Source organism: Podarcis tiliguerta (assembly GCF_965153285.1).
Source record: "Podarcis tiliguerta genome assembly, chromosome: 1".
NCBI classification, from domain to species: Eukaryota; Metazoa; Chordata; class Lepidosauria; order Squamata; family Lacertidae; genus Podarcis; species Podarcis tiliguerta.
In genome coordinates, this window is record NC_139534.1 from 111,459,211 (window position 1) to 111,481,234 (window position 22,024).

The 22,024-nt window shown below is 42.8% G+C and overlaps 1 protein-coding gene across 5 annotated transcripts in view; it reads left to right on the forward strand.

Moving 5' to 3' along the window:
* The window catches only part of TTC8 (tetratricopeptide repeat domain 8), a 35,010-nt gene extending 23,588 nt beyond the window's left edge, over nucleotides 1-11,422 (forward strand). For 3 of the 5 annotated variants that reach the window (XM_083437565.1, XM_083437564.1, XM_083437566.1), the window contains 5 exons: nucleotides 1,314-1,453; nucleotides 2,924-3,098; nucleotides 4,226-4,348; nucleotides 8,241-8,324; nucleotides 9,050-11,422. In XM_083437565.1, coding sequence (XP_083293691.1) covers nucleotides 1,314-1,453; nucleotides 2,924-3,098; nucleotides 4,226-4,348; nucleotides 8,241-8,324; nucleotides 9,050-9,169 — 642 coding nt within the window. In that variant the 3' untranslated portion in view covers nucleotides 9,170-11,422. The remainder of the gene's footprint in view (nucleotides 1-1,313; nucleotides 1,454-2,923; nucleotides 3,099-4,225; nucleotides 4,349-8,240; nucleotides 8,325-9,049) is intronic. The other 2 variants (XR_014510427.1, XR_014510428.1) reach the window with 1 other exon arrangement.
* The last annotated feature ends 10,602 nt before the right edge of the window (nucleotides 11,423-22,024 follow it).

Sequence of the window (22,024 nt, forward strand, 5' to 3'; positions counted from 1 at the left end):
AATATGCTCCCATGGCAGAGACCCCGTGAGGAGCCTCGCTGCAGCATTCTGCACCCGCTGGAGTTTCTGGGACAGCTTCAAGGGCAGCCCTGTGTAGAGCGAATTACGGTAGTCAAGCCTGGAGGCAATGGTCGCATGGATCACTGTGGCCAGGTTGGGGCGGGAAATAGTAATTAAGGTTACTATTCTAAAAAAGAGTTACTGGAGACTTATTTCTGAATAAACAATCCACACATAATAAACAGAATAGCTCAAGGTAAACTAAAAAAAAATAGCCACTATCTTGAAAACAGTTATTTGCCAACTTGTAACATAACAGAAGCTAGAGAGGGAGCAGGATCACTCAGCAATATAAAATATAGTAGATGGGTGGAATGCAATGCATCTGTTTTTAAGATGAAAGCCTGTTAATGCTATTAAAGGGTTTGCAATGCTAATTTTATAATGAAGATACAGATGTTTTTGAATTCAAGATTTTTCAAGAGTTTTGTAGTTTTGTCTGATGTGTAACTTTGTCTTCACTTTGCTGGGCACTATTATATATTTATGCAGAGAACAGTTGTTTAACAACTACCATCTAACATTTGCTGCAACATTGTTCCAGAAAGAATTTGAAATGTTGTTTTGTTTACAATTTCCTTTAAAAAGAAAAAGCTCAGGGCAGCTATATCGTGAACATTCCACATTGTACTTTTTGTTGTCCCTTTTCTGTGGAATTGCTCTAAGCAGAGGACTGGGAGAGTAGCTTGGCCTTTGATCAACCACTCTAATGTGAATGTGTCTACTCAGAAGTAAGCACCATTAAGTTCAATGGCACTTACATCAAGGTAAGTGGGCTTGTAGCCCAAGGGAGGCTTGCCAGTGCCTTTAACAACCAAGCTTTTAAGTGGCCCTTAAAAAAACTTTTGTCCATGATTGTTTACCTAACCTACTCTGTCAATCAGAAGAGTGTGTTTCCATGCTATAGGAAACTGATGCTACTATGCATTACTGTTTACCTTGTTGCAGCCTATAAATAGCAGGAGAAACCCAATAGCATGCCTACTTACTGTGAGTAGGCTTGGAGAAAACATATGGAGTGCTATTTAAAATTATCGTTCTGCAGTGTAGTTGCTCTTTGGCAATAAAGAGGTAGCTGGAGAAGAGGCAATTTGCAAGAAGGCATATAAACTTGGGGTGCTGTATACTGTCTAATAAAACTTGTATAATCTCTGCTCCGTTTTGTCTCTGCTTATTATTTGAAATATTACTGTTTATAGTTTTATGTATATATCAAAGCTACTCTTACAATGTGTCAATGCTCCCATCTGTAGGAAATGAACAACATTTCTGCTGCTGCAGAGTGCTATAAAGATGTCTTAAAACAAGACAACACCCATGTGGAAGCCATTGCATGCATTGGAAGTAATCACTTTTATTCTGACCAGCCGGAGATAGCATTGCGTTTTTACAGGTAGGATGTGCATGTAGATTTATTCAAGTCTTATGTCAGCTGAAAAGGAAAACTAATGGCTGGTGTAGATCTGGGGATGGGGGCATGGCCAACTAAATGATATCTTTGCAAGAAGCCTATTGTGATAGCCCTAGAAGGAACCTGTGTAGAATCTGTAGCCCTGTTTGTATAAAGCACCCCCAATAGGTTTCTATGCAACCTTTTCTCCAAAATACACTAGAAGAATTAGTCCCTTATTTCTGAGCTGCTCTTATTAGTTCTACCTGCCTGTAGTATACAGCCCATTAATTCACCACATATCCCCGAAGGCTGTGGCAAACATTTGTGTTCCTTTTTCTGTTAAGTGTTCTGAATGTTCTCAATGTTAAAATTGTTTTTCCTCTTATCCGGAACATAGATTTTCTGCCTAAATAATGCACTTGAGTTCCTTTTCTGGGCTTTCCCCAGCAGTTTCTGTGAGCCATTTGTAGCAATTATGACTCCACAGAACAAAGGGTGGCTTTGTTGTCTGATGAAAGCTCTTTGGCAGAAAGATGAGATATAATTTTAAATGATAAATAAATAAAATTTCAAAGAGGTGTGTGCTTGAGTGCTGGACAGAATGAGCCTCCGCAGAAACCCAGAAACAAAGGGGAATGCTTTTTTTACCCTTTACTTTCTAGATATCGCAAAGGTATATTTGGTATTTGAAAGGTTATGCCATTAGAAATGTTTTGGACCTGATGGGCCAGAAGTGCTTTCTGGGGTTGCATTGTTTGACTGTTCTACTTAGAGGTGCTCCTCATGGGAGATGATGATTATGGCTGAACAGTATTTAGAAAAGTCCCATCAAATTGTTTTGCTTTTGGGAGATAAGGGGGGGTGGGGGTAGAAATACATGAGTGCCAAATAATAATTTCACCCATTTTAATATAAATTTTACAATAGTGACACTCAATCATTTTAAGGCCAGCTTTCTATATTAGAAAGTGGGTGTTGAAGCTACTGTGAATGCTGAATTTGACTCTTGACCAAGACAGAGGCCCTGTGGATAGGCTATTTCCTTGTCTGGGAATTTGGGAAGCTGCCTCTTCTGGGTGGAGACGAACTCCCTCTGAAGTAGCAGGTGTGTAATCTGGGCATGCTCCAATACCCATCACTGTCAGTAGAGGTACAGGTGGACTCCATGCCAGCTGGAAGGAGTCCCATGTTGCAGTTCTTTCTCACTATCTTCTCTGATGCAGTTTTTTCAGGAGGGTTGGCAATAGTGTAGGAAGAACCGCTGGCTGTGTTTCTCCCGTGAGGTTTTGGTTTTCTGGTGTTGCTGAGTAGTGTGGAAAGAAATCATGCCACAGCAAAGGGTCAAATTACTATTTATACCTTCTTTTTCTTTTCCCCTAAAAATTATGTGAGTAGTGTTCATGCAATATATAAGTTGCTTTCGTGATCCATACTACAAAAGAAAAACATTTCTTTCCCCTCTTGAACTAGACGGCTCCTGCAGATGGGTATTTATAACAGCCAGCTCTTCAACAACCTGGGCCTCTGTTGTTTCTATGCCCAGCAGTATGACATGATTCTCAGCTCCTTTGAACGTGCCCTCTCTCTTGCTGAAAGTGAGGAGGAGGCTGCAGATGTGTGGTACAACTTGGGACACGTAGCTGTGGTAAGAGCCAGTACTAGTTAAGAATACTTCATTGAAACATTTGTATGGAAATAATGAAACGTTATCCTAGAAAGCTATTTGCAAGTCAATAACACTGCCCAGTTTCTGCTTGGATTAGGGATACAGACCTAGTTTTGAAGATCAAAAGGATGCAAAGAGGAGTGCTTTTGCTTTCTACATAGCAGAATCAATGTGAACGTTGGGGAAGACAGGAAAGGAAATAGGAGGGATTTGCAGCAAAAATAGATAAAGGCACTTCAGAAGGCTGCTTAAAGTTGTCCCTTGCACTTAAAAGTCCCCCAGCCCTAGCCATATCAAAGTATTTCTGGACAAGCTTTTGTTCCTCTGTGGCAAAACACCCTGCACACACCTTTCAAGGGCACACTATTTCCTATGCTGCAATTGTAGCATTAAAAACTGCTCTGGTATTAAAGCCTGGCTCTGAATCAACCTAATGCAGTACAATGCTATGCCAGAGTAACTTCAAAAGACTTCCTCTTAACGTTGTCCACAACTCTGTGTATTAACAGATGTGCAATAATTGATTGAGATGCATACACACCACACACATAAATCAGTGCCCTCTGCCAGTCGCTAGGAGCAATTGTGGGATTCAGCAGCATACTGTCTGTAAGCCTAGAGTTTGCATGTAGCCAAGGGCCAGAGCTCAGCGGTAGTAAAAGCGTTTTGCATTCAGAATTTCCCTGGTTTAAATCCTGATATCAGGGATGATGAGAGTTATAGGCCAACCACATCCTTACTCTTCCTCTAGAGCACGACAAAATGGTTAGTAGAATATGCCAGGCATGGTGACGGATGAGCTCGTATGTGTATACACACACTACCCCTTCCCCAAGCAAGATCTCTGTGGGGGAAGGAGGCTGGCTCAACTTGTGTCTGAGCAGGTTTTCTCACATTAATATTGCCCTCATGTGCAGCATAATCTTATCCATAGGAATCAATGGCCTCCCAAGGAAATAAGGGAAAATAAAGTGGTTCGGGTACTGTTCCAGTGACTTGAGCTACATACATAGTCCTTCGGTTGCTTCTGTTTCTTGGTTATGCTAAAGGGTGACAACGATGGCAACTTTTAAAAAAAATATGTATTTTTGGCTTTTCCTTCTCAGGGAATAGGGGATATAAGCTTGGCTTATCAGTGCTTCAAACTTACCCTGGCCAACAACAATGATCACGCAGAAGCTTACAATAACTTGGCTGTGCTGGAGATGCAGAAAGGCCGCGTAGAGCAGGTTGGTATTCTGCTCTAAAGGAAAACAGTAGCTTGCATATTGTTTCAGGGTAGTTGTTGCTTGAGATGAATGAAGGGTTTAAGAGGCTTGGAAGCCTCTGGAGCTTTGGAAGTTCACGTCTTTCCTGCTGATTTCATATTCTGATGTGTAATCTCTATTGTAAGAAGGAAGCGAGACACGGGCAACGTTCACCCACCAGGAGCGACACCTCAATGCCTTCCATATGCGCTGTGTCAGAAAGATTTGGGGCATCATATGGCAGGACAGAGTCTCAAACGCATATGTGCTCTCCCAAGCCCACACGTTCACACGTCTGTCTCAGCGACATCCACGCTGGCTTGTTTGTGTCTACAGAATGGAAGATGGCAGGATCCTCAAGGATTTGCTTTACGGGGAACTGGCTTCAGACACCAGGTCTGTTGGCAGACGAATTCTGTGTTACAAAGATGCCTGCAGATACGACATGAAGGCTGGCAACATTAACCCTGCTGTGTAGGAATCCCTTGCAGACAACCACAGTGCCTAGAGACAGACAGGTGGTTTATCCGCAGCAGTGACCAGACGAGACATGATTGCTGGGAGGAGCACAGAGAGAAGAAGAAATGCCATGGTTCCTCTGTAACAGGGAAACCGACGACTTCATTTGCCCCACCTGCAATAATGCATGTCTCTCCCATATTGGTCTCTACAACCACAGCAGGCGCTGTAACTCTCCAACAGTTTGACTTTACTCACAATGGCGCACTCTTCCATTGTTTCCTGAGACAGACGGATGCAAAATAAAAATAAAAGTTCCATTGTAAGAACCTGGCTGGAAACAAGCACAGTTTTATTTACAGCATTCTTGCAGCACGCACTGTTTGAGAATTCTAAAGCTAGGAAACAGATCTGAAGACCGAGGTGAAAAGACCATAAACACCACCCTGAAACTGAGCATCAAAGTGGACTATATTTGTTGGTAGAGAGCAACAATAGAAATGCAGTGGGATCTTGCACCATTGGATTGTGGCACTAACCCAGAAATGGTACCTCGGGTTAATAACTTTGCTTCAGGATGAGAACAGAAATTGCGTGGTAGCAGCAGGAGGCCCCATTAGTGGTACCTCAGGTTAAGAACAGTTTCAGGTTAAGAACGGACCTCCAGAACGAATTACGTTCTTAACCCAAGGTACCACTGTATCTGTCATTACTCAAATTGCATGCACCTTTCTGAAAATGTCATCAATAGAGTGTGCCTTCGACTTGCCATTTGGTTGACTGTGAACAAGATTGATGAATTTCTTAATTGAACAGTGAAAGTGTTTTGGGGGGATTTAAATTTTCAGCAGATAAGCTACAGTACAACATGCAGTCCTTAGATCTCTGTTTCTAAGCAGCAAGTTGCTTTCAAGGCTACTATATAAATATTCTAGCAATTGCCATGGCAACATTCAAATGTACTCCTGCATTCCTTGTAGTGATAGATGAAGATCAGTTTTACAGAGCCATATTCAGTTGGCCTATGCTTGGGCTTCATTTGTAGCTTAAGGTATGATAACAGTGAAAGAAGAAGTGGCTTGTTGCAAGCTGTTTAAAAAACCATTGTCACTTGAGTTCAAGAAACTTTCAGTGCATTTGCAGTTCATGTGCTTGAGGTTTACCTCCTGAAGCTTAGAAATCACCACACTTTCCCCACTCAGCAATGACCTCTTCTTCATAATCAGGAGTGCCTCTAAGTCAAGGGTAGCTGGACTGCAGCATACAAACAGCCTGCCGAGGGATTTTGGGGTGGCTTGCAGACCTCCCCCCCAAAAAAACAATTTTCCATGTTTAATTACCTTCATTGGGCTTTCACAAGTGCCCTTACATAAGTTTTGCTGCTTTTTAACTTAGTTGGGGCTTCTCAGAGCTATTTTGTCTAGCAAAAGAGGTTCTGGAACTCACCATGAACACCTCCCTTGTTCTCTTAGAATGGCAATGGTGCCCTCCTGAGAGGTGCCGGAACTGAGTCCTGGGGATTTCCAGCTGAAGAAAAGCCCTGGGGCTTCTTTAAAAAACCCAAATGTCTAATCGATTATTTCCTGTTGCTGCTTCTAGGTGTGCTCTTAATAGCGCTACTCCTTAAAAGCCCTTTCAATTCACTTCTATTAACTGCTGGTTGCATTATCCCTCCCACTGTGATGCCTGCAGCAGCTGATGATTAATGATCGTTCCGGAGTGCTGCCAAAGGCATCGAAGCAGGACAAACAGTGCAGCCAGCCAGCAATTAATAGAAGTGAAGTTAATAGAAACAATCGAGGGGAATAGAAGTATTGAAGTCAGCATCACCTGTTAATCTCATTGGTAAGCAAATTGCAAGTATTTGGGGAAATTTTGGTGAGGGGAGGAGGGACTTTGAAGGAACCATAATAAAGAAAAAAACATTTTTTAAAAAAAATGCAAATGAGTTGAGGAAGGGACTAAGGAAGTGAACAGCCTGACTTTGGATAGAAAGAAAATTAAAGGTATTCATTTTCCAGATCAGCCACACCTACTTTTCTATCCCTGCCATGCTCACTTTACCATGCAGGCCTCAGAGGGTTGACTGTGAGTCATTGTGGCTAAAACAAGGTTAGGTGCCTTGCTCTAAGTTATTTCCAGACATGTGTTTTCTAGGAAACATGCATACAGTGCACATCCTTGCTGTTACCTTGAATTAACTTCCCTCTTGCTGCTTAGAAACCAAAGTTGATGTGATTAGAATCCTGAAGTAGCAGCTCTGTGACAGCAGTTATTAAAAAACACATAAATCCATCACCAAATTCCACCCCATGTTTGCTTGATCCGTGGCTTTCATAAATTGTACTTCTGGTTTCTCAGAAGCAGATCACGATGCTGGCAATTTCTTTGCCGCTTAGGCTGGGCAACTGAGTGCTGTGCGAATTGGGGGTCAGGCTGCATATATGCACAATGTATCATCCTTCATGTCTTCCTGTGACAGTCTGTTTTTCCGTGAGCCTCCGGGAAACACTAAGATAAGAATTCTGCTGTCCAAGCACTTCAAAGGACAGAACATTTGTCAATTCTAATCCTTCGCCATCCTGCAAGAATAAAGCTGGAGGGTGAGCAGATAGGGAGGGGAACTGCACATTTGCAGGGTTTGGGGGTAATGCTAATTTCAGAGTAGGCTGCATGTGTGTGGGTGCATATAATGTTTTATAAAATTATATAACATTGCATAACATATCTCCCGCTAACGCTGACAGTTGCTAATGTTGTGGAATGTTACAGCAGCCCCGCTTGAGAAATGGGCAGTAGACCAGTGGTAGAGAACTGTTTTGTATGCTGAACGTCCCCGGTTCATTCCCCAGCACCTCTAGGCAGGGTTGGAAAGACCTTTGTCTGAAACCGTGGGGACCTGCAGCCAATCCATGTACCTAAACTGAGCTAGATGGACCCGTGTCTGAAACTGGAGCCTTAATTTCCCCTGTGGATGAGAGGGTTATGACAGAGATCAGCTTAGAAAATGTATTGAAACTACATCAGCAGAAGACCAGCGAATGTATTTCGGTTTATGAAGGATGCAAACCATAATAAATCAAAGGAAAATCAAAGTCACATTATAAAGAAAAGAGTCTTAGGGATTGAGAAATATAGGGTACAAAGTATGCAAGGGGAAAACTGGGATACAATGATTTCATGTGAAAACAAAGTGTGCAATAAAACTATTTAAACATCAGGTAAAGTGGTGGTTTACAGGATTACAGTATGCAAAATTTAAAGAAACTACAACTTTGCCACCCAAACCCCACCAGCCCTCTAGTTAAAATGCACTATATTCTGACTGTCCCAACTGCATAACAAATGAAAAGTAGGAATATCTTGCCCTAGACAAATCTATAGGTCAGTTGTGTGTCTGCTTTTTGTTCTTCAGGCAAGAGTGTTTCTGCAGACTGCTGCACGGATAGCACCTCATATGTATGAGCCACACTTCAATTTTGCTGTACTGTCTGATAAGGTAACGTCATTGCTTTATGCTTTCGTTCTCTCTCCAATAGGCACAGGAAGTGTGCGGTCTTCTCTAGGTTATCAAGGGAAGTTCTGTATGAAAATTGTAGTTATGGGGAAGCATTTTCAAACTTCCAGTGATGGGTTTCACAGGTCGTTTTCTTAAATGTAGCTTGTGTTTTGTAGATTGTTTGAAAGTTTTGTTAATCCAGAGTACTTGGGCAAGCTCATGTTGGGTGTAGATATGCTTGAGATCTATTGGTCCCAGGAAGTTTGGGACTCTAAAGCACTGCCAATTGAGGCCAAAAACAAATTGCAGAACACACAAAAAATACGCATTTCCTACAAAAGAGACACAAGACTTTGATTCCTGAGTATGCTAAAGATATCCAATATTAGAAGCATTGGGGAAGGCAGTAGTATTTTTTATCACTGGTTTTTATGGGCATTTCATTTCTACACGTTTTCCTCCTTCTTTGTGTAAAAGATAAAATAGTGGTGTTTTGAGATCTGATCTATTGACTCAAGTCAGAACTCTTGGCATTCTGAAACAGTCTCCTGTTGAATGCATTACTGTAATCCATGGAAATAAATGAGGGTGTGAGTGACTGGAGCCAAGTCAGGATTGTGTCTTGGGAGTTGGAATTTATTAAAGAGACTGGGGTGTGAGCAACCTAGTAAAAAAGTGTATTGATGACATGTTTGTGTCCTTCGGCCTGTGTGTCTTTTTTGCAGGCTGGAGATATCCAAAGGAGTTATGCAGCCAGTCAGAAGTCGGAAGAAGCTTTTCCAGAGCACGTGGATACGAAGCAACTAATCAAACAGTTAAAACAGCACTTTGCCAGACTTCGGTGAAACACCTTTGTCCCTCAAAGCTACTGACTTGTGCAGTTTTGCAGAGTAGATGAGTTAATACTTGAATCCTCAGAATGTTATTTATAGTGAAGTATTGTTTGTGCAGACTAGAGGCAGAGCTGTTTCCTTAAGCAGAAAGTGCTAGTCTGTTTCCTTCAAGGAAATGTTTCCCCCTTTTATTTACCATTTGGTTATAGTTGTGGTGCTCCACCATTTTGAACAGTTAACATGAGCTGTCATGTTGCTTAAGTTGTTGCACCAGAGCAAGTCTAGCATATGATCCTTTTTTAAAAAGAAGCAACCTATTTGTACAAGGCACACTAAAGGTTCGTCCTTGGGTCGCCAATCCCTTAAGTCTAAACTGATGTATTCGGGTTCTAAAGATCTGTCCGTGCCACCCTTTTCCACACATTTCTGATGATTTGGGGGCCAATGTCGGTCACACAGCAAGTGTAGCAGTTGGAGTCATACCTGAACCATCAGATTAGTGTTTAAGGCCCAAGCAAAGAACATGAGAAGCTGTTGCCTTTATTTCCCCAGAGAGAAGAGACTTTTGAGTCATGAGGTGTGTGTAAAGGCTGCTTGAGCATGAGTGGAACACTTGCCAACGAGAGGGCAGACACAACAGGCAGTTGGCATCTATGAAATGCCATATTTTTTGCTCCATAAGACATACTTAGTTTTTAGAGGAGGAAAGGGGGAAATCACAGTTGTTGTTTTTTTGGGGGGGGGATGAGCTCACAGTTGTGCAGCTTCTTTTGCAAAAGGGAAAAGTCCCCTTTTTTGAGGTTTAGCTCAAAGTTGTTGAGCTTACTTTGCAAAGGGAAAAAATCCTGTTTTTATGGGGTTCAACTCACAGTTCTGCAGCTTCTTTAGGAAAGGGAGCCATTTCCAGACAGATAATCTAATCAGCCAGTCACTTGTCGCTGGGAAAACAAACAGCCTCCGTCTGCAGAACATTCAACAATGGAGGCCTGGGCAAAGAGGTGGGGCTGGAAAGGGAGCCAGCGATCGACCACAAATTCGCTCCATAAGATGCACAGACATTTCCCCTTACTTTTTAGGAGGAAAAAAGTGTGTCTTATGGAGCGAAAAATACTTATCCATTACTTATCCTCCTTCCAAAACTGTAACGTCCACTAAGAAGGTGATGGAGAGGTAGCTATTACTGCCAACCAAAGAGATGTGAAAAGTCAGAAGATACTGAGGTTAAAAAATAAATAAATCTGTGCTGGTTTTGGATAGTTGGTGCTTGCAAACGTTTGCTGGATGCTGTGGTTTTTCCTTTGAGTATAAAAAAGCATTTTCTGGAATATCTCCTAGTATTGTATTCAGAGAAGTATTGTTTTGCTTGTAACTCAAAAGGCAGCTGTCCCTTCAGTTGAGTCTAATCAGGTTGAACTTGGCTAACCTTCCCAACCTCTTGCCTTCCAGATGTTAGACTCAACCTACCATCAACCTCACCCAGCATGGCCATTGGTCAGGGATGATGGGAGCTCTGGTCCAACAACATCTGGAGGGCAGTAGGATGGGGAAGGCTGAATTAGGCCAAACATTTTTTATGATATGCCGTGTCATTTTTTTTGTTCTTGTTAAAAATTGGAAGAGTTATTTCCATTAAGCTTGTCCCAGAAATGCTTTTTCAGAAGAATCTGATTAAGTCAGTAAGACTAATAAATTGGGAGAAGTAGCCCAAGCTATAATTTAGGGTAGCTTGTGAGTTTAATCTTCTTCCACACAAGCCCCTTCAAAACGAGCAGTTATTACATAATATCAGCACCAGCATAATACCAGTATCAACAGAATATGTGCAACTGTAGGCCAATATATATGTAATGCTTCCCGCTTAGAGAAATTCATCATAAAGCTTATCTTCCAAGCTAGGGTTGGTATGTTATGAAAGAATATCTCTTTACCAGTGCCAGTAAATAAAAGACTGCCACCAGTTTCCCCCATCATTCCTTTCCATAATCCAGTTGGTCACTTTTCTGTCCCTGCTTAAGTAATTTTGCCCCATTCTAATTGCAAGGATTGCAGCAATTTTAACTGTACCAGTTCAGTGGGAGAGGCAATTCTTATTCCTTTTAGGTTCAGCTTTACAGTCAAACATGGATCTGTGTTAATGTTACTTCCAATTTTTCACTGCATTCCACCTTGATTTATTATATTTCGGGCATTTAAACCTAAATTGTCATTTGTGAAGCTATTATGTATATTTAATACTATTTATAATAAAGCGCAGTCTATAATTTATTAAGAGTCTGTTTTCTCTTTTCAATGGGTCACAAACTCTGAAAATTGAGGAATGGCTTACATTTTAGTCCCCCCCCCCCCCCGAAAATAATGTAACAAACTGAACTTGCTCTTAGTTTGCAAAAACCACTTTTGTGTCCTGCTTAACCTTCAGCCAGTTCATGTACAACTTTGTAGTCTGCAAACTTAAATTTTTACAAGGTTTTTTTACAAAACACATTACCTTTATTTAAAGCATAGTCATTTGGAAAGGCTTGAGTTTTCAGGGGAACCTAGTTAGCTTTTGAAGTAAGTGAAAGATGACATCTCTGTCCTTAAGGGTCCCCAAAAAGGGAATAAAAGAGATTTTAAAAAATAGTGGTTTTGCTGCAATTGTAATTAGCATCTTGGAACGAGTTTCTGAGAAGGAGTCAGCTAACTTGAATCCGCTTCCTTTCAATCCAATATAGATATTAACATTTTGGAATATAGAAGTACAAAGTTGGGTCAATTAAATTGTGTAGCGCTTTAACAAACATCAGCTTGAAGCCACTAATAATCAGTCTGGCTAGCTAGCTGCCTGCTGGATTTGTTTGCCTAATAAGCTAGTTGCTGCTTGCTCTTTTTACCCTTTCCTTCCCTTAAGCAAGGGGATGCCAATATTTGCAGAGAGCTGGATGCATACTAATTAAAGCCAATGTAGAAATGAGAACACAGCAGCACTACCAGAGGAACAGCAGATCCTCATACCAGGCAGTTAGTCATGGAAGGATGTCTTGGTTTTCCTTTAATTTGCATGAGCACCAATAAGCAGGTGAATCGACTGGCCCTGGAGCAAGCTGCCTTTAGTTAATTTGGTATGACATGGCATAACACAAAGCTTCAGAAATGGTATCCATCTCTCTGAGAGAATTCTGTTCAGACGATGTGACCTCTTCATACCGTTGCAGTATCCCTAGAACACAGCAGTGCTTTGTACATTTCCTATTTTAATTTGTAGCTCAAGAGGAACGGTGTTTCGCCTGTATCTTACAAGCTACTGCTGAGTAAATTGTCATAAAATTATTTAATTGATCTCTTCCTGTGAGGCATCCCCAAAGCAATTTACAATACAGATGCCCACCTACTTATATTCATGTGTGATTGCATATACCTGCGGTGCTGGGAAATAAATGAATAGATAGATAAAAACCAGGAAATGGCAAGGGAGAGTTGGAGAGTCCTTGTGGCTCATAAGGAGACCTTCCCTGGACCTTGAAGAGGACTTCAGCAAGAGTGGAGGAAGCCCCAAAGAGACAATAGATGCAGCATAGTTCTGTTTAGGCTGCTCAGCCTCCCTGCCTAGTAGCTGACACGTGTGGTAGTGCAGCAGCTGGCGATTTCCCAGCCAATCCCAGAGCTTCAACGCAAGTGTGGAGAGAGAGAGAGGAGGAAAAAACACATGCTTAGAGGGTGCTCCCCACTTGCACGATTTTCACTTATGTGCACGGAAGCCTGGGACATAACTCCCACATAAGTGGGGGGGGGGGACGACACCTGTATAATAAAAACAGATAAAACAGATAAAAGCAGTTTAAACATATAAAAGCAATTTTTTTAAAAAGCGCATACGCACATACAGAAAGAGAGATTAAAGCAGCTCACACAATAAAATCAATTCAATGCTGATACCAACTGGAATAAAGAAGGCTTACTGAAGGAGAAATGTCTTTAGCATATGCTAAAAAGGCATCTGTCTGGTATATAATAGGAGGGAGTTCCAAAGGGTTGCGGGTGGCGCTGTGGTCTAAACCACTGAGCCTCTTGCTGATCAGAAGGTTGGCAGTTTGAATCTCCATGACGGCGTGAGCTGCCGTTGCTCTGTCCCTGCTCCTGCCAACCTAGCAGTTCGAAAGCACATCAAAGTGCAAGTAGATAAATACCGTATTTTTTGCTCTATAAGACTCACTTTTTCCCTCCTAAAAAGTAAGGGGAAATGTGTGTGCGTCTTATGGAGCGAATGCAGGCTGCACAGCTATCCCAGAAGCCAGAACAGCAAGAGGGATTGCTGCTTTCACTGCGCAGCGATCCCTCTTGCTGTTCTGGCTTCTGAGAGTCAGAATATTTTTTTCCTCCTCCAAAAACTAGGTGCGTCTTGTGGTCTGGTGCGTCTTATAGAGCGAAAAATACAGTAGGTTTCGCTGCGGCGGGAAGGTAAAGGGCGTTTCCTTGTGCTCTGGATTCCGTCACGGTGTTCCATTTGCCAGAAGCTGTTTAGTCATGCTGGCCGCATGACCTGGAAAGCTGTCTGTGGACAAACACCGACTCCCTCAGCCTGAAGGGAAATGAGTGTTGCAACTCCATAGTTGCCTTTGACTGGACTTAACCATCCAGGCGTCCTTTACCTTTTTTTTAGGAGGAGGTTCCAAAGGGGAGGTGCTGCCACATTAAAGGCCCAATTCTGACGTCATGCCAGACCTCCTGGATAGGGTAGTGTTTGCAGGATGCCCTCTCGCAAAATTCACTGATCCAAGCGCTGATGTGTGGGCTTATGTATTGGATGAGATGATCTTTTAGGTGTCCTGATTCCAAATGGTATAGAGTAGGGTTTCCCAAACATGGGTCTCCAGCTGTTTTTGGACTACAACTCGCATCACCCCTAGATAGCAGGACCAGTGGGTAGGGATGATGGGAACTCTAGTCCCCAAACAGCTGGAGACCCAAGTTTGCGAAACCCTGAAATGAAGCTTTGGACACCAATATCAGCACCTTGAACCGAGCCTGGTAGCTAAATAAAGAAAATCTAGTTCTCTTAAGTCTGTAGGGGAAATTGCAATTCCTATAACTAAAGCTGTGTGGTTGCATCTTGGTGAACCCCAAGTCTTACAGCTGGACAAAAGCCTCAAAAGAGGACCTAGCCTTGGCACCTGCAACTGTTTCAGGAAGGACAGTCTTGTACAGTGGTACCTCGGGTTGAGTACTTAATTTGTTCCGGAGGTCCGTACTTAACCTGAAACTGTTCTTAACCTGAAGCACCACTTTAGCTAATGGGGCCTCCTGCTGCCGCCGCGCCGCCGGAGCATGATTTCTGTTCTCACCCTGAAGCAAAGTTCTTAACCTGAAGCACTATTTCTGGGTTAGCGAAGTCTGTAACCTGAAGCGCATGTAACCCGAGGTACCACTGTACTGAGATAAGACTCTCAGCAGTCAAGTGCAACACACACACACACACACACACACACAAAATCCAGTTTGGAAATAAACCTAAAAGCCAAAACAAAAAAACATAAGAGGGGCATGACAGCACTGCTTAAGAAAAGGGCTTCCGAGTAAGGGAACTTGGAAAACCTAATAATGTTACCCCACCACCACCACCACTACAAAACCACCCCAGACTAGAGCAGTCCTGCAGAACACAGACCAGACCTATACTGGCAAAAGCAACAGCCTGGATAATGAAGCAGTAAGCAAAGCTGCTTTTCCAGCAGGTGGTCAGGGTAAAAGAGAGACCGAGTCCACTTACCCCGTTGTGTGACATTTTTATTAAACTGCAGGAATTCTGAACGCTGCTGCTTCCCTGCAGGCAACTTGTTTTGTTCTTGAGGTTTGCATCACATAATTTGTGCACTGAACTGTATTCTACCCTTCGCTGTGTGTGTGTGTGTGTGTGAGAGAGAGAGAGAGAGAGAGAGAGAGAGAGGCGAAGCCATTTTCGGTTTGCCTTTGAGCCAGTATGTGCATAGGAGTAGGAAAATGAGGCATGGATGACAACCTCTTCAGTTCTCCTGTACTACTTTGCCTGGAGTGGAATCACTGAGCTCCCAGATTGACTCCTGCAGCTTTGAGGGATCTCACAGTTAATGAGTCCCAAAGTCCTACACATCACATTAAGAAGTGTGACTTTTAGGCTCCTACTTTATCCAGCTCTATTTAACACAGCTGCCGCTAATGCCCAGTTACCCATATTGAACATATATAATGGCAGAAGTCCAGTTTTGTGCCTCTTAATAAACAAGCAATGATTGCTTGATTCTTGTTAGAAATTGAATGGTACTATTCTGAGTGTACCAGATTTATTATGGGCAATCTTGATTCCACATGCAAGAGCAATGAAAGGAGACCAACTTCCTGAAAGTGTTATAACTGGGGTGTATATACTGGGGTGTTAGGGAGGGAGGAGTAGCTTTGGGGTAGACACATATTGCTCCTTCTGGAGTAGTTTGTCCATCTTTGATCCCCACCCTGCACTCAGCTCTGGCTCCTAGAAGCTGTCATCATGCAACATTGACCACACCCCAAGAATGGCTTTGACTGGCCAGCTAAACCAGGTGAGGGTAGCCGATGGGTCTCAAACCCTCCATGAAATAGGCATTTCCCCTGCGTGTGAAGACTGGCTCTGGTGGATTGAGCAGATGAGACTTATAGTGGATCCAATGGTTAAGAAGGTGGTTTTTACACATGCTGTAGAGGGAAGTGAAGGTCAGATGGGGCTTGTCAACCTGGGAAGGTAGCCCACCTAGGAGAAGGGAAACTCTTACCCTAAACCTCCACTGCCTTATGGGACACCTTTGGGAAAAGAAAAGGCTAAGGAGTAAACCCTACACAAATCTAGAGTGGAGTCCCCAAGACAGTTGGATGGTGCCTTGTACTCCTTCCAGTAACTCCTGCAGCCAAGCTGGTGCCAAATGTATTGCTCTGCTTTCCTTTGGACCACATCAGCGAGGCCAAGAGGGGAGTCTTGTCTGGGCAGCCCAGGACCTCCATACACAATGCCCAGACTTGCTCCCCAGAGAGCTGCCTTCAGTGCCGCTAACACAGTGGTTTGACTCCACCTCCGGAGGTGTACTCCATTGTCTCTCAAGACAGATGGATGAGAAACCTCGGTTGTCGAACGTAATCCATTCTAGAAACCTGTTGGGCTTCCGAAATGTTCAACAACCAAGGCATGGCTTCCGATTGGCTGCAAGAGCCTCCTGCACTCAAGAGGAAGCCACGTCGGACATTCAGCTTCCAAAAAATGTTGGAAAACCAGAGCATTTACTTCCAGGTTTTCAGCATTCGGGAGCCAAAACATTCCAAAATGGAGGCGTTTGGGAGCTGAGGTTTGACTGTATACTGTTGCTGCAATGTTCAGGTCTCAGTTTAATAAGCTTAGATGCAGAAATAAGTATTACAGGGCTCTTACTTTGAAGTATGTCAAAAGAAGCTCTATGGCATTCATGTCTTCCACAGAAAGGGAAGCCCTGGCCCAATCATGATACCCCAGAAGCAGGTGGCGCTGTGGTCTAAACCACAGAGCCTCTTGGGCTTGCCAGTCAGAAGGTTGGCGGTTTGAATCCCCGCAATGGGATGAGCTCCTGTTCCTTTGTCCCAGCTTCTGCCAATTTAGCAGATTGGAAGCACGCCAGTGCAAGTAGATAAAGAGGAACCCCTGAAGCGGGAAAGTAAACAGCGTTTCCATGCACTCTGGATTCCATCACGGTGTTCCGTTGCACCAGTAGCAGTTTAGTCATGCTGGCCACGTGACCTGGAAAGCTGTCTGTGGATAAACGCCGGCTCCCTTGACCTGAAAGCGAGATCAGCGCCACAACCCCATAGTCACCTTTGACTGGACTTAACCGTCCAGGGTTCCTTTACCTTACTCTTTTACCTACCCACTTGTGAGGAGGTATGTGCATAGAGCCCCTCAAATACACTTGTAGTGTACAGATAGTGCTTCCAGGTGCAGCACGAAGCAGGAGTTTGGAGCAAGCTCAGACATGTTTTTCCTGCTCAATTACATGGCAGAAAGAGAGGGGACAGGGAAGAGAAGAAGCCTCACTTCCTCCTTCACCAAAGGTAAAGGGGCATAACCTGAGTCTAGCAATGCAACTCTGCGGTCTTAACCCCTTCATGCATCAACTAGCACTCATATACAGTTATGTTTGACTGCAATTCCCCACAGAAAGTGTGTGCATCTTTTTACAAACTGATTCTTAGAAAAGTATTGCTGAGCACGCTTTGCTCTTTCTGAGAGCATCTTTGCTCCATGTCTGCTTGACTCTGATTTTGGAAATGTTAAAATGAGTCTGACCTATATGTGAGTCTGACCGGCTTTTTATTAAGCCCACATGCCTGATGGATTATTGCATTGCCATGCATGGCTGGCTTCTACTGTATCTAATATTTTTTCCCCTTCTCTCTGTGCTGTGCTGTTATGTAAACAGTCATTAGCAAAAACTTGCTTTTTTTAATTGATGCTGTCTCAAATGGCATCATTTGCCTATACAAATGGAAAAATATTAGGCTAAAATGTAACTATGTGCAACTCATCTACCCAGAAAGATATAATTAAATAACTGATTGCATAACTGTAAGACCTGGGTGATGCTATACCAAAGGCATTTCAGTTAATACTCTACTGCTTTATGAAGTGTATCAATAAGAATAATAACATTGTCCCTGGAAACTTATCTACATGCAATGTGATGAAGCAGTGGGAAGCTGGGAAAACAATATTAAAAGGTCAATCTCATTAACTGGATGAAAAACCCACTTGGATATGCTTGTGAGCCAGAAAATATTTCTATTCATTTTGGCTTATTAAAGTTAGACATTACTCCTACGAACTTGTTTACGTTATGACTTTTTAACACCTTCAGGTTTTTACATAATTGCCAGCGACAATGGCGACACCCACCTTGTGCTTGATTGGCTGTTCTGTGCCAGGGCAGCGAATCACAATGCAGGCCTCAGAAGCCTGGCCCGCATTGTTAACACAAACTCAAGCTCAGAGTGGAGGACACACTAAGGAACTTGCAAAACAGCCCTGCAGACGCTAACATAGCTTTCCATTAACTTCTTTTGGTTATTTCAACACCTGGTTCAGCTGCAAGCCCAAAACGGGTCTGTTGCGACGAAAATTAGAAAGCTGCAACTCTGGCTATACTTACACCCCTCTCTTCCTCTAAGGAGCTCAGCCCAGCTTATGCCTGGTTTCCAGGCAGGCGGTCTTCCATTCAAGCAGCTTACAAGGTCAGACCTGCTTAGCTTCAGTAGTGGAACAGCATTACTTGCCTTCAGATCATTTTCTGGTTGATTTGTTTTTATTCTCCAAGCAAGCCAGGGAGTTCTGTAATTTTGTAGAAACCCTACAAGGTAGTAGGTTAAGTCAAGAGACAGCGAGACTTGCCCAAGACTACTCAACAAACCTTATGGCAGAGAATCCAGTTCTCCGACACATTAACAACGATACCACACAGAATGCCTCTGTGGATGCATTTAGTGTGGCAGCACCTACACTGTGGAACTCCCTGCCTATTGAAATCAAGAAGGCGCCTTCACTGTACTCTTTGTGGCACCTGCTAAAAACATTATTGTTTCGGCAAGCTTAGAAAGTTGAGGTAATTTAAATCTATTTTAGTATTTTAACTTTTGTATGTTTTTTAGTATGGTTGTATTTCCCCACCACCACCACCTTGGATTCTTTATCTTTCTGTAAACTGCTCTGAGGTTTTTCACAATCAAGCGGTGTATACATTTTATGAAATAAAAATAAATAAATGAAATGTTGCAGTGTGTGTTGAGTCTGACTACAGTGGTACCTCTGGATGCGAACGGGATCCGTTCCGGAGCACCGTTCGCATCCTGAAGCGAACGCAACCCGTGTCCGCACGTCTGCATGTGCGCAGGTCGCATTTCGCTGCTTCCACGCATGCGCATGACGTCATCTTGACCGTCTGCGCATGCACGAGCGACAAAACCCAGAAGTAACGCGCACCGTTACTTCTGGGTCGCTGTGGAGCGCAACCCAAAAATGCTTAACTTGAAGCTTACTTATCCTGAGGTATGAGTGTACACTTACAAATGACTAACTATGGTCTCATTTTACATCTTGCAGGGGTGGGTGGAGAGAATTTCATTGTTTCTGTTCTTATTTTGATTATATATTCTGTGTTTTTATATTGTGATTTTATCCTGCGAACTGCCCTGAGACCTGCGGGGGTATACAGTAGAATAATCATAGTCATCATCATCCATTCATTTAAAGCACATGGCTTTCGCCAAATAATCCAGTAATTGCCAATGATATTTTGTTAAGGGTGCTGGGAATTGCAGCTTTGTGAGGGGCATACTACAGTTCCCAGGCCTCTTTGGAGGAAGTCATATGCTTTAAATATATGGTGTGGAGGTAACCTGAATTTGGCGGATGAAAACATTTAGTATACAGTGGTACCTTGGGTTACATACACTTCAGGTTACATACGCTTCAGGTTACAGACTCTGCTAACCCAGAATTAGTACCTCGGGTTAAGAACTTTGCTTCAGGATGAGAACAGAAATTGTGCTCCGGCGGCAGTGGGAGGCCCCATTAGCTAAAGTGGTGCTTCAGGTTAAGAACAGTTTCAGGTTAAGAACGTGCCTCCGGAACGAATTAAGTACTTAACCTGAGGTACCACTGTACGTGAAACCTAGTAAGCCAATTATCACTTGTGCCTTGCTCTCCTTCTCACCCTGCAGTCTTGTGTCAACACTGAAGTAAGCCTCGTTGAGTTCAATGGGCTTACTCCTCGGTAAATTGAGCTAGAACTGCAGCTGCAGGCTAGTAAACTATTTGCCAACGTATGACTCATGTCGTATGTGTACTATAGGGGTTTGCTTGTTTTGTTTTGCAGACGCTGGTTTTTTTTCCCCAAATAAATTTGATTTAACTGCAGAATGCCATTGCTGACTTTCAGTTGTTTTTCCATTGGCTGGGTGGGGGGAGGGGAGCCATCTGTTGGCTGTGAAGCCTTTTCAGGCACAATTTCTGCAAGGAGAAGGAGAACATATGCAAGTGCTAAACTAGGACCAAGAGGAAGCACCAAATGGGGATCAAATATTATTAATAGGTAATCTTAATAAAAATATTTTGTAAATGCCACGCTATATTTTCATAGGCAAACATGCCCCACTGCAGCAAATTGCGGACCACTTGATCTGCGCTTAAACCTATGCTAATTCACTCCTGTGCTGTGCTACAGAATGGTACCTCTTTGATGGAAAGGGGCCTTCCAGCGCAATAGTATTCAGGTTATTTATTCCAGAATGATGAAGCTGACAACCATAGGGCTGAGCTGGTTTTATGTAGATTGAGGATTTATGAGATGTGTTCAGGCTGTGAATGTCAACTGGTAGTTTATTTAGCTTAATGTAAAGCTAGATGTCTGCTTTGGCATTCTAAAGGATACATCATGGACATCAAAAACATCCCACCAGACCTCAGGCCATTTTCCAGATTCCTGTCTGCACAGCAGACAGGAATTCAACAGGTGAAGCACCCCTTAACTACATCCTCACCCTGCACTTGCTAATATTGTCAAGTCAGTGTCTGGTGTTTGGGGTGAGGGTGGGGTGTGCAGCCGCTGACAACCCCACAGAACTGTTCTAGAGATAACAGTATCAATAAGGGTCTGAAAATCAAAGAAAGTTATGAGGTAATAAGATTTAATTGGATAAGCTTCATATATGGAACAAAACGCCATGTTATTTGTCATTTCCATGAGTGGATAAATAGGGATTTTCTGCGTATTAAAAGGCAAAGCCACATTCTTTACAAATTTCTGTCAAGAGTACAGCTGCTCTGTAGTTTTTAATTTGGAGTGCACATTTTAAAAGGAACAGAGCCATAACTGGGACATTAACAGCTGCTTCATATGCTGATATTTTATTTAGAAGGTTAGCCATGCTTTCCCTTCCTCCTTCCCCCCCATTTATTCCTCCTTTCCCCCCATTTATTTTGTTCTATTCAACACAGGTTTCTATTCATCACAAACACACCAAGCAAAATTCCTGATAGTTGGGGCAATAAATTAAATAAGTAGATATTGGATGTGTTGAATGAAAACCATGTAGCTATGCATACAAAAAGTATAGAAAGAAAGAAAGAAAGAAAGAAAGAAAGAAAGGAAGGAAGGAAGGAAGGAAGGAAGGAAGGAAGGAAGAAAGGAAGGAAGGAAGGAAGGAAGGAAGGAAGGAAGGTGAAAATCATTTTAGGGTTATACATTGAATTAGGCCAATCAAATTGTCACAAAATAATGTTCAAGCTTTCAAGTTCTCCAGAGTTCTTCATCAGGATAGATAGGCCTTTGCCAACCCGCTGTTACAGAACCTGCTGCTATTACAGAACCTACCCAGCTGCGCTTTATTACAATGGAAATGGCTGTTGGGCTGAATCCATCTGCAGTAAAACAAAACTTGTTTTAGGGAGAATCAGCGTGGCATCATTTCAACCGCAGACAGAAAGCAGTCGCTTTTCTAAGTGCATTTCCACCCCTCCCCCCTTCCCAGCTTCTTTCTGTTTCTTCTCTTCCAAAGCTTCTGTTTTTCTGCTTCCTGCTTTGCTTTCCTCCAAAGCAGGGATTAGCTAGCAGCTCAGCCAAGGTTACAGTGCGCTATTGCAGCCTTTCATAATAGATTCCAAGCCGGGAAGACACAGACAAATAAAGAGTAGCTCCGAAAGGAATAACAATAAAGGCCAGAGAAGAGAAAAGCAGCTAGAAGACAAATTCAAACAAATTAAAAAGCAGAAGCAATAACTGGTTATATTAGTTCCTAAATTGCACATTGACAGCAATAATGGGCTTTGCTGAATGGCCCTTTCTGGCTAGGGCAACTGTTCATATG